Source organism: Myxine glutinosa, chromosome 5 (genome assembly GCF_964187855.1).
Source record: "Myxine glutinosa chromosome 5, kmMyxGlut1.1, whole genome shotgun sequence".
In the NCBI taxonomy this organism is placed as follows: domain Eukaryota; kingdom Metazoa; phylum Chordata; class Myxini; order Myxiniformes; family Myxinidae; genus Myxine; species Myxine glutinosa.
The window spans coordinates 129188066-129203935 of record NC_136265.1 but is presented as its reverse complement, the minus strand read 5'-3'; the positions used below and the strand labels follow the sequence as shown (position 1 = coordinate 129203935).

At 43.8% G+C, this 15870-nt stretch overlaps 2 protein-coding genes across 13 annotated transcripts in view; one reads left to right on the top strand and one right to left on the bottom strand.

The window, feature by feature from the left end:
* The first annotated feature begins 1586 nt into the window (after positions 1-1586).
* NOB1 (NIN1 (RPN12) binding protein 1 homolog) lies at positions 1587-8730 on the top strand. Of its 6 annotated transcripts, none has more exons than XM_068116283.2 (10): positions 1587-1771; positions 1953-2085; positions 3276-3409; positions 3614-3685; positions 3926-4054; positions 7249-7420; positions 7514-7650; positions 7827-7924; positions 8098-8242; positions 8347-8730. In XM_068116283.2, exons 1-10 carry the CDS (start codon positions 1703-1705, stop codon positions 8617-8619), a joined length of 1362 nt encoding a protein of 453 aa, XP_067972384.2. In that variant the 5' UTR covers positions 1587-1702; the 3' UTR covers positions 8620-8730. The 6 variants fall into 6 exon arrangements, with proteins under 6 accessions (XP_067972384.2, XP_067972388.2, XP_067972387.2 ...); XM_068116287.2 differs by having other exon boundaries at positions 1636-1771; positions 3620-3685; positions 3929-4054; XM_068116286.2 differs by having other exon boundaries at positions 1636-1771; positions 3620-3685.
* Positions 8731-8927: 197 nt separating this feature from the next.
* The window catches only part of PRP4K (pre-mRNA processing factor kinase PRP4K), a 45384-nt gene continuing 38441 nt past the window's right edge, over positions 8928-15870 (bottom strand). For 2 of the 7 annotated variants that reach the window (XR_010984445.2, XR_013623562.1), the window contains exons 14-18: positions 12676-12827; positions 12220-12306; positions 11885-12103; positions 10673-10847; positions 8928-10120 (exon numbers count right to left, since the gene is read on the bottom strand). Coding sequence is in view for 1 of the 7 variants with exons in the window: in XM_068116277.2 (XP_067972378.2) it covers positions 11897-12103; positions 12220-12306; positions 12676-12827 (446 nt within the window). In the remaining 6 variants the exon portion in view is untranslated. Of the gene's footprint in view, positions 12104-12219; positions 12307-12675; positions 12828-15870 lie in introns of all 7 variants that reach the window. The other 5 variants (XR_010984443.2, XR_010984446.2, XR_013623561.1 and 2 more) reach the window with 4 other exon arrangements.

The window sequence follows — 15870 nt, the reverse complement described above, 5'->3', positions numbered from 1 at the left end:
TTGACAATAAGCCTTATTTCAACTTTTTCCATTGAGCGTTTTGGGAGATTTAGAGGTGTAACGTTTTTCCAAGATGGTGCCCTACCACGTGACCTGTGACGTCATAATTATGAATAAAAAATTATACAGGCAGAGGCACCCCTATTGTAAAATTTTGTGTCAATCGCACCAACGGTTGCCGACAAAATGAATTTTTAAAATGTAGACACGTACGTACGTCACACGTACGCACCCGAATGCCGAACACTGATTTTCGCTTCATGAGCGCAGGGTAATAACTGTATTGGCTGAAACGACCTTCAGGGGCATCAAAAATACATTTAATGGATCAACCAACACTCTTCGGGCGCATGAAAAATAAATTTAATTGCTCAATTGACATTTTTCAGGCACATCAAAAATAAATGTAATTACTCAAACAACATTTTTCGGGCTATTCAAAATTAAATTTAATTGCTCAAACGATATTTTTCTGTCGCAGAACGAATTATGACGTCATAATGAAGGCACTGATTGAGTCACCATTATCATATCTTATTCCCCATGGGGAGTACTTGACAATAAGCCTTGTTTAAACTTTTTCCATTGAGCGGTTTGGGAGATTTAGAGGTGTAACCTTTTTCCAAGATGGCGCCCGTACCACGTGACCAATGACGTCATAATTATGAATAAAAAAATTATACAGGCGGAGGCACCCCTATTGTAAAATTTCTTGTCAATCGGACTAATGGTTTCCAAGAAAATGAATTTTAAAAAAATTCAGACACCTACGTATGTCACACGTACGCACCCGAATGCCTAACCCTGCTTTTCGCTTTGCGAGCGCAGGGTAATAACTACAATGGCTGAAACGACCTTCAGGGGCATCAAAAATACATTTAATGGCTCAACCGACATTTTTTGTCCTTGAGCCAAGTTTGAACAAAATCGGACCACGCATGTCGGAGAAATTGTTGGAGACAAGTTTAAGTAACAAAATGGCCGCCAGTCAGCCATCTTGGATCTGATCTCCGAGTCCGAGAAAAAAAATGTAAATGCAAGTCCCACAAATGGAGAAATGGCATCAAAAATACCTTTAATCGCTCAACGTACCCTTTTCAGGTGCATAAAACACATTTTTAAAGGTCAGTTGAGTGATTAAAGTTATTTTTGATGTGCTCTGTGTTGAGCATGCATGGTACATGATCTCATCCGATGTTCATGACGTAACTATCTAACAGCAGGGTGGCCCAAGATAAAGAAACCCCAAAGAAAGAAGCCTCTCATCGATTTGTCCTTGTCACACACCCAACCTGCCCACAAAATTCCATCCGAATCCGTCCACAACTTTTTCAGATATCCTGCTCACAGACAGACAAGGACGAAAAGTGAAATATATAACAATTTAATACAACATTCATCTGGTTTAAACGTGTGATTTACTAGTCCAAAGTCCAATGAATCACACGGGGTGTCTTTGTGTTTCGTCCCCCGTAACTGGCGATGAATAAGAAGAGTATGCAGTTAGTGTCGGCCATGATAGAGTAGTTAGTGATAGAGACGTCATAGATTTGCATCTTCTGTTTTTTTCGACTTCATCCTACGGTGTGCAACAATAATTGTGATCTTAAAGGAACGGCACACGTGAGATAGTAAATAAGGTAAAAAGGAATGAGTGGAAAAAGAAAGTGAGGTACATTTTTGTTGCCTGTGTGGTGAGAACATGGAGGCACCAAAGATTGAGCACCTTGTGGTGGATACCGGGGGTTTTCTGAAAAACGCACCTGTGCAGGTACTGTACTGCTGACGCTTGGAGGGAGCGAGACCTCTTGAATCTCCAGTAAGAGTTTCCTTTCCGACAGTGTGATCCGTGAGGTTCCTCGATGACAATGGCGCCGACGGGGCCTGGTCACATTGCCTGTGGTTTGGTGTGTTTCCCACACTTTGTGTCGCCTTCTCTGTGTTGTCACTAGACCATGGCTCGAGACCTGTACACGTTGCGTTCGGTCATCTACGAGGTCCGTGATAAGGAGACGCGGCGGACGTTGTCCATGCTGCTGTACAGTTTGAAACTCGAGGAGCCCTCGCCCAAGTATGTCTCCCTGGGTGAGTGTGACGTCATTTAACGTGCTCCGAGCGACGGTCGACCCGATCTGTGTATACATTGTATCGATATACCTCATACGCCACGACGTTAAGCGCGATGGGTGTTCTGTGTCCACCGACTCGAACATCTAATGCCAATGGTAGTTACCTTAGGATGTACAGGTGGACATTTAGTGACCCTTTTGGTCATATAGATCGTCTCGAGATATAAACACCCCCACGATGATCGGTACTTGTACGGTGATTGTTTTGTGAACATGTTTATATAAGTTGGTCTGTTGGTGATGTGGTGCAAGCATGAGTCTAGTGTGTGTGTGTGTCTGGGTGGGTGTGCGTGTGTCTAGGTGTGTGTGTGCGTCTAGGTGTGTGTGTGCGCGCGCGCGCATCTAGGTGTGTGTGTGGGTGTGTGTGTGTGCCAATGGTAGTATGTCTCGGTGTGTGTGTGTGTGTGTCTAGGTGTGTGTGTGCCAATGGTAGTATGTCTCGGTGTGTGTGTGTGTGTGTCTAGGTGTGTGTGTGCCAATGGTAGTATGTCTCGGTGTGTATATCTAGGTGTGTGTGTATGTCTGGGTGTGTGTGTGTGTATATATCGGTGTGTGTGTCTGTATCTAGGTGTGTGTGTGCATCTAAGTGTGTGTGTGTGTATATGTTTCTCTCCACACTGACTTGGTTCTGCTCGCCCAGAACTTAACCTGCCGCTCCTCATGTGAAATGTGTGATTCAAATCGTCTTTTTTTAACACAATAATCATTTAGACCAAACTGACTATTTCAGGATGGTTCACTGTAATGGTTCTGATCCTAAATGCAAATCGGACTCATGGAAATGGACGACAAAATGGAAATGGACTTATCCTGGACACATGATGTACTATTGTTTTGCCCTGAACACGCAAATTTCCTGGGGTTTCTGCACACGAGCACAGGTCGTTCTGGGGTGGATTACGTCATTTCGAAAGTCACATATTGCATGGAGGTTAGAATGTCACCGGTGCTTTATGAATAAGAGTCAACAAAGAAATCTCTACAAGTGGACATGTCGCTGTCATCGAAAAAGAGGAGAAGGGAGTGGGGGTTGTATGGGTTCTGATTTATTTTTTTTCCCCCTTTATTCTGGTGGTTTTGCTGCCAGAACGTTAACGAACCGGTCATCCTTTGTGCCAATGGAATGAATGCCCTGCTTCTCACCAGTCACCGAATTCTCGAAGAAGACCGGCGACTTCCCGAGTCTCTCTGCTACCGACCTGCGCGTCTTGGCACTAACCTACGAGCTGGAGGCCAAGCACGTGGGCACGGCCCACCTCTGCAAAGAGCCAAAGCACTCGGTGAGCCTCAAATAGATTATGGTGTTGCTTTTTCAGGCAAACTTCTGGGTTCCATCATGGCCGCACGGCATTTTCTCTGCCCTATTCCGGTATCGTCTTGTTCATGATGGGATTGCAGTGCAGGCAATGGCATCAATGGGATTGTAAAGTGAAAGGTTTTTTTTGTTACATTGTACAATTTTAAGGTGTTTTGTTTTCTTGTAGGTACAGCTGACTATACCTGGACCCCACACACAAGCTCCTGTCAAGATCGAAGGCTTCCACCTTCCCAATGCTGTACGTTTTGGTCGGTCTTGCCTTTTATCACACCTGCTCAACATGTTTTGAAGTATCAGCCTAGTGTGCACAGTACCTCCCATGACTTTGCTGCTCCTCTGTTTTCCTGGTTCAATTCATGTTATGATGTTGTTGAACCAACATCATAACATAATAACATCGTCGGTGTGTATAAATTTTTGTATATCTTAAACACTTCAACCATGCTCCGTTTTTCTCAACGTCCTCTATCTTTTTCAGAAGAAGAAGAAACCCATCGATTCTTGGAAAGACCCAATAGAGTCGGTTCCAGCTGATCCTTTTGGAAACTTTTTGTTCTGGCGTGAACCTCCAATGGCAATTTCGACGTTTGACGAGCACTTGCTTCAGGTACGCTCACAGTACCTTCGGAATTTTAGTGCTTCCTAGTAACAACGAGGAATCTTGAGTACAAGAGATAAAACTCATCGGCAACATGCGAAGATGTGCAATTTCCCCTGGTATCTCGTTTTACCTTACAAGTAATAATTAAGGTAAATGCAAAAGGTTATCAGGTCATAATAAATAATCATGTGAAACCAATGCTACATCTTTCTTGGAATAATGGTTGTTCCCTGTCCATCCCTGCATCCATTTGTAGTGATGGTGTATATTGATTGTTTCCATGTACGAGTTTGACCAGTGAAAGATGAAACTGTTAAAGACACAGATGTTTTGTCATTTCCAGGCAGAACATTACTTACTAAACTAGAAGGGCACTCAGTAGAGCACATACCTCCGCCAGGTTGAACAGTTTGTTTTGAATCCCACTGATAGGCCGGATCTGGATTCAGACCTGAACCAAAATATAATCGGCTTGTTCTTGTCACCAAAACAACTCGTCCACCAAGTTTAGTCATAACTCGTCCATAACTTTTTGAGATATCCTGCTATATATTTGGCGTCAGGAAGGGCATCCGGCCATAAAAACATTGCCTCAAACAGGGAACCATGATTGTCATGGGGCCCGTAAGGCTAACCCCCGCTCTAGCGGGGAAAATGGCCTTAAAACGATCATTCATTCATTCATATCGTTGTTGGCCCGGTCTCTCAATGGTGAAGAATCACTTAAAAATTAAATAATTCTCATATCCGAATCCATATTCGAATCTTCACCAAAATCGAATTGATCAGTCCTTGTCACACACACACCCTGTCCAACAAGTTTCGTCCAAATTCGTCCATAACTTTGAGATATCCTGCTACATATCGTTTTTGGCCCTATCTCCCAATGGTGACGAATCACTTTAAAAATAATTTATAGAATTATAATTTATATAAATTTATAGAATTATTCTACAAGCCAGATAGGAATCTGGATCTTCACTAAAATCACAATGTCCTCGTCACATAATCATGTCAAATGTCGCATAATAATTTTGTCCTCGTCACATACGCTACCTCCCTGCCAGGTTTCTTCCAAATCTGTCCATAACTTTCAGATATCCTGCTATGTATCGTTTTTGTCCCGATCTCCCAATGGTGAAGAATGACAAATTCTAGTAGCCGGATCCGAATCCGGATCTTCACCGAAATCTAATCATTTCGTCCATGACATACGCTACATCTCTGCCAAATTTTGGCCGAATCCGTCCACAACTTTTTGAGATCTTGTTCACAAACGGACAGACAGGGGTGAAAACATAACCTCCATCCACCTGTGGCGGAGGTAATTACTGAGCAATTAATTGTACAATCTTATTGCCATTTCCTTGTATTGAAACTGCTCGTTAACATAGGGACGTTTTCCCTTCCCACCACTGGTTGATAAGCAAAGGAAGTCCTTATTCAAATGTGGAAGTGACCATTTCCCGTGAGCAGTTTCAAATTTGCCTAATCACCATTCGAAGTCTATCCTACCTAGGTACTCACCCCATATCTGTATGGAACACGTGAGAGAAATGTTTGTGTATTTAGTACACACGACTGCCTAAATAAAATTACCTCACCTGGCATTGTGATCTGCACACCAGCAGTTCTTGCGACATGGGTTTTAACAAACTACTTACCAACTGCTACACATCCACCATGGTCGGGCATTCATTACACACAAGTGCATGAAATATATATATATATATGTATATATATATATATGTATATGAATGAATGAATGATCGTTTTAAGGCCATTTTCCCCACTAGAGCGGGGGTTAGCCTTCATGTTAGTTACTTCATGTTAGTTAGCATGAAATATATATATATATATATAAGGTGCCTGGTGTTGGCCTGGTGCCAGCTGTTGTTGGCACTGGGTTTGGCACAACACCATGTTTAGCCTGGTGTTGGCTTAGCGGTTAGGGTGCCGGCTTGGGATCCTAGGATCCTGGGTTCGAATCCCGATCGATCGCTGAATTAACGCCAGGGGGGTTGACTAAGCCTGTCATCCTTCTGAGGTCGACAAATTGAGTACCAACTTGCTGGGATGAATGATCACGGTGTGTACCCCGATTTAGAATAGGTACATCGTATCCCTGCGCATCGTAAGAGGCGACCAAGGGTTGGCATCAGGAAGGGCATCCGGCCATAAAAACATTGCCTCAAACAGGGAACCATGATTGTCATGGGGCCCGCAAGGCTAACCCCCGCTCCAGCGGGGAAAATGGCCTTAAAAAAGACGATCATTCATTCATTTTCATATATTAAAGGTCCACAGACACGGAATCTCACTCAAAATGCATTTGATGTCATCGAAATGAGTCTTTTTATGGTGAATTCAAATATGGCATTGATTTTTTGTTATATTCACTTTGAAACATTAAAAATGAAAGAAAGCCGAACCACTTGGGAACGCCCCTAAAAATTCTGCCCCATACCTCAAAGCCGATGACGTAATCCATGTGACGTCACCTCCAGAACGCAGCTCGCTCGCAAGCATGCTCCACGTGCATTTGCTTGATACAAATCAAACACTTATTTTAGCTCCAATTTTCATTGTTTCCACTTTTAGTGAGAAGTAGGGGTCTGTGCAACCATTCATAAACTTTATTTGATGCAAATCGGATAATTTTTAGCCGAGATACCTCAGACCGTGAGTTGTTAATTATATAATTCACCCATAGTTGAATACGTGCAGGCTACTCCACGGAGCGACCTTGCGGGCTTATCAACGAGGCGAGGAGTGACACACATGCGTCTCAGCATACCTCAGATCAAGATCAAGCAAATCAAAAGTAGAGTACGTACAAATTACACGGAACGGATCGCGGGCCGAAGCATAGCGAATCGAGATGGCATGGACTTCGTTCTGGAGGTGATGTCATACGTCATGTGATCTGGTAGCAGTGAAATTCGGGGTTTTTTTCGGGCGGGGCTTAGCAGGGTGCAAGAGTGCTAAAAAGGAAAGGAAAAAAAATTATATATAAAAAAAATTATCTATTACTTATTACAAGAAATCGATTTCTATTTTTTTTTTTAACTGATACTCATACAAATAAGTCAAAAATGTTCTGCATGTCTGTGGACCTTTAAGGCTCAGATGAGGTGAAAGTGAATAATAGTGGAATTGTTGGTAAAGTTTGATTGTTGTGTTCCCTGGTTCTGTGTCAGCTGTTGAATGTGGTAAAAGAAAAGCATGAGGAACAGACTGAGCATGAACCGCAAGGACCTACGGAGGAAGAACATACAAGTGGTGAAGAAGCTGAGCAATTAGAACAGGATTTGCTGAACGTGAAAGATTGCGGTGAAGGAAGCGGATCTGACGAAGTAATCAGTGTTGAAGGTAAGTTTTGGTATACTCTACTCCTCTCCTCATCCATCAAACATTTAAGTGAACAATATTTGTACTAATGGATGACATTTACTCCAACTCGAGATGAGAGTGATGAGGACGACGATGGTGAGGGCTGGATCACACCGAGCAACATCCGAGAGTTGCAGAAGGATTCGTGCAAGGAGAAATTGGTAGAGGGAACTAAGGTTGCATGCCTCACCACCGACTTCGCAATGCAGGTAGGACCTTACGTGAGGTTCCAATCGCTCAATTGTACGTGGATTGTTAACGAAACTTTTTTTGACTCGCACCGACGATGTTATCAATATTGTCGTGAGATCACCTTTGCTAATCAAGAAGGGTTGGTTAATGGTAAAATGGCTGACCCACACTTTGCAATTTATCCGTTATCCAGAATGTTCTGCTCAACCTGGGCCTGACAGTCGTGTCCGTGACTGGCTTGCGCATACGTGAAGCTCGAACCTTCACCCTGCGCTGCTTTGCTTGCTTCACGTGAGGACTTGGCCCCTCTTCCTCGAGCTTTGCAGATAATAATCAAAGCTTTAAAGCATCGACAATATTAAATGTTAACTTTTCTAATTCTCAACATGGTCGAGCATAATCCTGGCCTTGCCTGCCACGAGAAGGTGCACACATCTCATTGGTGATTTGAACAACTGTTGCAGATTAACTTGGGACATGCAAAAGCAGTTTTGCATTCGCTGCGGCAATGCCACCCTGAAAAGAGTGCCTGTGTCACGTGGTCCCGATGGCTCGCTGGTCCTGTATTTGTCACGAAACCCCAAAGTTTTGAATCGTCGTGGACTCAAGGTAGACCCTTCACAAATGTATTTCCGAAAGTTTTGATCTGGCCAAAAACATCCATTAGACAAAGGAAAACACAAACCTCCCCCCCCCCCCCCCTCTTGTTTCAGTTTTCTCTGCCGATGCCAAAGGGTGGAAAGCATGCCCACAACCCAATACTGTGTGCCGACCAACGCCTGCCACACGAGAGGGTGTCACGCAAGGCTCTTGCCCGCACCGGTGCCCTGGAACCGGACTACGATGCTGGCGTCTCCCCTTTTGCAGTTCACGACCTGTACAGCCGATGGGCCACGCTGGGTGTCAAGCGTCCCGGCTTCGGCTCCGGGCGACAGCGGATCAACCCCAACGTACCGCGGGGTCGCTTTGGCCCAAAGCGCAGATGACCATTTATTCTAGCGATATAATGGAACGATTTATTTATACGTCATTTGTACAGCTAAAAGGGATGAATGCTTTTGGAAATTTTTGCAAACATTAAATTGGGCACATCTCAACTTGGTTTACTATGCATTTCCTTCCCATGAGCATTTGACTTGCATTTCAGAAAGTTTGTTTGTTATCCTACAATTTTGCATCAGATGTGTGTGCAGGTTGTCTTGGATCAAATAATGACCTTTAAAGAATACTGTTTAGATGAATGACAACGGTTGAGTTTACAGAGGAAGTAGTATGGTGAACACAAAGCAAGATGTAAGGAAAACAAATCCACATTTATTAACTGAAGATGAGTAAACACGGATCTTAAAACAATGACAGGCAGCATGGTTTAAAAAAAATAATAAAAAAAGATCCCAGGCCCTTCCCTCCTATGAGGAAGTCCACAAGCAAGCCTTCAGAAAAGCAGTTCATAAAATCCATACAAAGCCAGCTCAACATGAAATTCACAAATGTTGCTGGTACTCAGTACACTGAAGGCAAGTGGGGTAAAGGGAGGAGGGGTGCGGAGGATTTTACACCAAATATGTTACATCTCTCGGTTACATCTGATTGAGGAATTGAGTCAGCTTCAATATGTTAAAACTCAGACAGGTGTACTTGTACTGGCCACATTTGTCTGTCGTTATCAAAAAAGGCAATAAACTATAACGGTACTCAGCAGAGAGCATACCTCCGCCAGGTGGACAGTTTACGTTTTGTATCCCAGAGTAGACCAGAAAATCACAATACAGAATCACATGTAATCAAAATCATCTGTCCACAACTTTTTGAGATATGTATCGTTTTTGGCCCCATCTCCCAATGGTGAAGAATCACTTAAAAAATTATACTAGCCGGATCCGGATCTTCACTGAAATTGAATCGATTCTTCCTTGTCCCACACACAACCTGGCCACCAAGTTTGGTCCATATCTGTCCACAACTTTTTGAGATATCGTTTTTGGCATTATCACTAAAAATTCTAGTAGCCAGAACCGAATCTTCACCAAAATCTAATCATTTCGTCCTTATCACATACACGACCTCTCTGCCAAATTTCGTCCAAATCCGTCCACAACTTTTTGAGATATCCTGTTCACAAACAGACGGGTGAAAACATAACCTCCATCCACCTTTGGTGGCGGAGGTTAAAAAAAAATAAAAAAAATAATAATTTCCTCATTGGCAGACATTTTGCAGACTAACCCAAAGTAATGGAACATCTGGAGGGAAAAAGGTCCTCACAGCATTGAAATAGTTTTGAACAAACAAAAAATATATATAGATATGTATATATACATATATTGGTACTCAAAGAAGAACATCCCTCTTACCTTCAGTGTACTGAAAAGACCACTAAGGTATGAGGGACAGGTGGGAAGGGTAGGGGGTCGCTGTTTGGAGAATGCTGGCAAAGGAAACACCCGCACCCTGCCAGGCCAAGCACCGTGTCCCTCTGGCCCTAACCTGTGGGAAATGCAGGCAGAGACATAACTGTACCCAATTTCTATAAGACCACCCCCCCCCCCCAACCCCACACAACCCCATTGCCATTCCAGAGTGCCATCTTTCCTGAAAAACAAAGACTGCCCTAAAATGGGATCTTAGATCTGTAAACCCAGAGCCCAAAAAGCATTTAATATATTATGGTAAAACTATGTGTCACAGGAATAACCTTCCCACTGTGGCCAAGGCTCTCATGATACTGCCTCACTTAATGCTTTAACATTCAGCATTAATGGCAATTAACTTTCATAACATGGGGTAGGATTGAAAACAACCAAGGAGTAGGGTTCAACACAACTAGCTAACATTCAGACCAAGCAAAGTCAAAAGTTAGAAAGCAATGCAGTTAAGAATCAAACACACAAACAGGGTGAAGAGGCCCCCAAAAAAGAAAAAGATACAGTAAAAGGACTCCATGAAAGGCCATTAATCTGACACAGCTGTTCCCTCCCAGCACCCCTTCCTGACTCCCATCCCGTAAAGCAGCCCTGAGGGAGCGGCAGTTCTACAAACCCGCTGTCTCAGTTGTACACTCGGGTCTGCGCCGAACCTCGCCGCTCGTACACACCGCTCTGCCTTTCCCAGCAACCATTCGGCTCTCCTCAGCCCAATCAAGACCCCCCCCACAACCCCCACAACGTGATAAATCACTCAGCCCAAATTCCAGCAAGCATCAGTGCATGGAAAGCTGGGGTGTTGGAGAGAATGGGGAAGGGAAAGGTCAAGACTGAAGGGCAAAAGAAGGTCAGGAGAGAACAACAACAAAAAAAACATCAGTGATGGCAGAACACAAACCACAATGAAAACATCGCCCTTCATTCAAAAGGTTCGCACATCGAGCGAGTCACGTGATGTGCACTGCACATCTATTTTTCAAGCTTACACCATTTCCATCAAATTCCAGGCGACTCACGTGGGATGGAGGGCGGTTACAAGAAAACTACTCGTTTTGGATCATTCCGTTAATACATCACAATAAATCGCACGGATCTGAGAAAAAAAAAAAGAAGCTTTCCTGAAACGATTCCCAAAATCAGAACATTTTGGACGTGATAAAGCCAGAAGTTAAATGTACTGCCGTATTTGCCTTGTCCAGACAAACTTCGTATTTCCACCAGCATTTTTCTACCTGACTGGGCCCGGATCCAACAGGTCTACGCGTCGTGTGGCCAACGGCATCGCAAAGTACGGACCACACGATCAATATCCTTCGTGGGAAGAAAAAAAATTTGCAAGGGAGATTTGATACAAGTATGGAATTCCTACGTTTAACTACTTTGTATCTGCAAGGATTTCCACACAGCCAAGTGAAGAACTTATGACAAAATCCGACGAACAATTCAATCGGCCATAATTCTACAACAAACGTGCTAACGGAGCCAACATACTTTTTTGGGATGAGGTTAGAGACCCACGGTATGGAAGTGGATAACCTAGCTTTGTACACTGCCACTGTGAACTCCACAATGTCTATTCCCAAAGAAGGCCCGAGCGGTATAGCGATCCATATTGCTTCGCAAATGCTAGTTCTGGGAACAGTGCATTAGTCCAGGAGATGGAGGGAGGGTCAGGATGCAATCGGGAAATAAAAGTAAAAAGTTTAAAATATTAAATGATTTTGGGTTGTTTAATGAATTCCCAAATACAAGTACAACCAGCGAACAAACATGAAAATAAGAAACGTCAAAATTCCCGTAAACGTAACATTATGTACAATGTCCCCACATTCTGCGCCGCTCAAACGATCTTCTCCTGAATGAAGGGATGTTGCAGAGCATGGTTGATGGAGATCCGTTTGGCCGGGTCCAGCATGAGGATTTGTTCCAGTAGATCCCTCAACTGATGGACTTTCTTGCGTTGTTCCTCAGGCAGGCGCTGGAAGCCCACGAGGTCAGACAGCAGGTCCTTGGTGGGGTTAATTGTGCTCATGATGGTCACCTTCTCCTGAGAACATCGTGGGAAGGTGTGATGGACAATGATGAAGAACAACCAAGATACCACACGCAGCAAGAACGCGGATCGCTTACTCCGATGTCAATGCTCAATCGGTGCAAACTTACCCGCTCTGTGATTTTGTCGACCTCGATGTGCGTGAAGTTGAGGTTTTGGTCAAAGTGCTGGTCCTTAAACATGCCTTTGCGGATCATCTATATAAATGACACCACAATAGCACAAGTAAAGAAAAACCCGATTGTAAAGGCTGATCACTTATTCCCCAGATCAGGACTATGATTTTACAATGTGCTATGCAGTCATGAGAGTTGTGTCTAAACATGGACGGAGACGTGGGCGTGGCTGAACATGGACAGAGGTTTGGGCGTGGCTGAACATGGAGGGAGGAGTGCGCGTGGCTCAATATGGAGGGAGGAGTGGGCGTGACAACATGGAGGTGGTGTGGGTGTGACAACATGGAGGTGGTGTGGGCCTGGCTCAACAAAACGAGGCGTAGATCAGGTCAAATCATGCCAAGACCACGAACCAAGTATTATGAACACCAGAAGCATTGGATGTGCTACCTTGTTTGGCATCTTTCCTTTGAGGTCCATCATAAACTTCAGCATGTGGTTATTGGTCTTGCCCGGGAAGAGGATTTTACCAGTGTAGAGCTCGTACAGAGTACAGCCAACAGACCACAGGTCAATGGCATAATCATACGGTTTCCCTATGACTGCCAGAAAATACGGAACACGCTGATCAAAATGCTTCAATCAGAACATATGAATGCTACACAAGACTAATGTAAGCAACAGCAAGACTCAAAATACTGTGGCAAACCCAACAAAACCATTTCATCTTTAACATGGCAGGCACATGTGGACAAAAAAATGGAAACACCAATGTAAAGTCACTTAATAGGGCATTGGGCCACCACATGCACCCAGTATGGCCTGTATGTGCCGTGGCATAGTATCCACCAGTGTCTGTAAATCTGCAGGAGGGATGCGGCACCATTCTTCCACAAGAAAGTCAATCAACTCACACCCGTTTGATGGAGGTGTAAAACGCTATCTCAAGCGTCATTCCAGAATATCCTATAAATGCTCGATTGGGTTCACATCTGGTGACTGAGAAGGCCATGACATGAATAACATCAGTGTCATACTCATCAAACCATTGGGCAACCACATGTGCTCTGTGGATGGGACCACACATGCCTTCCTGCCGGGAGGGGTGTCCTGAAAGACACCCCTCCCGGCAGGAAGTAAATGCTGCAACACGGGGTGAAGATGATCACTCAGTACCATTAAGTAGCGATTGGCATCGACCTTGCTTTCTAAAGGAATGACTGCACCCAAACCATGCCAGGAAAATGCGGCCAACATTAGAGAACCACCAGAACCCTTCACTGTTGGAACCAAGCACTCAGGGTTGTAGAGTTCTTTAGGTTGGTGCCAGGGTCGGATTAGGGTTGGACCAACGGGGCATTTGTCCAGGGCCCAAACTCCAGGAGGCCTACGAAAACCACACGATACATTTATTTATTTATAAAGCTGGTATTATTCCCTTGTTCTATCAATCACTATCAAATGATATCACTTAATAAAGCTCTAGCTCTTCCTGATGATTTAAAATCCTTTTATAATCCAATTAGTGTTGAGTTCCCTATTATTTATACTTTTAAAAAAAAATCGATTCCCTCTCCCAAAAAATAAATAAATAAATTGGGCATCTCTCTCCGTGGCGTTTTAACAATCACTTTATAGTCGCTCATTCGTTCCAGAAACTGCTGCCCTCGTGTGCACTTATCCTTCAGATTTGGGTGGACCTTCCCCAGCAGAAATACATCACTTTGCTAAATTACGTTGTTGTTGGTAAGGAGAAGAAAACAGCTTCTGACATCCGCCGCATCATTTTAAATGCTGTTGCGATTTCCATATTTCCAAATGCTTAAATCACAACCTGGCCAGTTAATGCAGTACAAGCGCATGTAAACTGTTTCTCTTTCACGAGCCTCGATTAAGTATACAAAAAAAGAAAAAAAACCTGTTCTCAGCTCACCTGGAACGACGTTCAGGGGAGCTCATGCGATGGCGCGTCGTCTGTCAGTCCGTAAACACTTGAAACTTTGGCACAAATGAAACCAAATTTGGCACAAATGACATTTGTTGTGTTGGGACAAAAGTTTGTTCACGGCATTAAAAAAAAAAAAAAAAAAAAATTCGGGAACCGAGGAGGTTTACCTCGGTGGAAAACAAAGTGGATCCAGGTTTGACCTCCCAAAATAGGTATTTGCTTTTTCCTCTCAAACTACACACACCATTTCGATGAAACTTGACCACAACCTTCATCATCCGTGATGTACCAAAGTTTGTTCACATCATCAAAAAAAAATCTGCCCCTTTGGGGATCAATGTGGGGGTCGCCCCCCAAAATAGGTATTTGCTTTCTTCTTGGAAACTACACATGCAATTCTGATGAAACTTGACCACAACCTTCATCACCCATGATGTACCAAAGTTTGTTCCTGGCAATTAAAACATTGGGGTCAGAGGTGGTCTATGGGGGGAGCTTTCCCCCCAAAATAGGTATTAGCTTTTTTCTCAGAACCTACACACACAATTTTGATGAAACTTCACCAGAACCTTCATCATCCGTGATGTAACAATGTTTGTTTAAGGCATTGGAAAAATTGGAGCCTGAGGAGGTACACGGGGTGGGAGAGGGGTAGGGGGTGGTGCCACTCAAAATAGGTATTTTTTTGTTTGTTTGTTTAAATTCTTACGATTATGTTAGTAAGATTCTACATGCTGCCCTGTCTTCTAGCAACCATTTAAATTGGTTTAAAATACTCTTAGTCAGTGCATTATACTGTTTATTCTACCAAGTGAGCACCAGGGGTATTGCCCTTATGTTTTAAAGTCGTATTGGGCATTTCTGTTATGGTCGTTGGGTTTTAATGCAGTCAGGTGGTTAAATCAAAGGGAGGCACAAAGCTCCCCTCCCTTTATATAAGGGATCGTTTCTCTGTATGCAGCTTTAACATACACACAACACACAACAACAGGCATTTTAAGCCCATTTCCCCTGCTAGAGCTGGGGGTAGCCTTGCGGTCCCCATGACAATCTTCTCCATTTTGCCCTATTTTCTGCATCTCTCCTTGTTAACCCCCTTGCCCGCATTTCTTCTTCCACCATCTTCAGCCAAGTCTTTCTCGGTCTTCCCCGTCCTCTACTTCCTTCTACATTCATTTCCATCACTCTTTTCAACCAGTCACTTTCATCCTTCCTCAACACATGACCAAACCATCTCAACCTGTTCCTCTTCACAGCATCAATCACAGGCTCTATTCCCATCATCTTTCGCAATTCATCATTTGTCTTCCTCTCTCTCAACGATACTCCGCACATCCACCGAACCATTCGCATTTCCACCCTTTCCAGCCTTCGTTGCTGCTCTACGTTCATTACCCATGTCTCGCTCCCATAAATCATAACACTTCTCACATATGCAGCATACACCTTTCCCTTCAGCTTCAATGACAATCCCCTCCTCATCAGCACGCCAGTCAGTTCCCGAAACTTCTTCCATGCACATCTCACTCTTGCAACCGTTGCCGAGTCTGATTCAGCATGTCTCCGAGGTAGCAAAATGTTTTCACACTTTCCAGCTTCATGCCGTCTCCAAGATCCAACCCAACATTTCCTCTATCTGCAGCTCCCTCTGTGCACACCTTACATTTGAATGTAGCTGCCACACTGGTTTATGACCC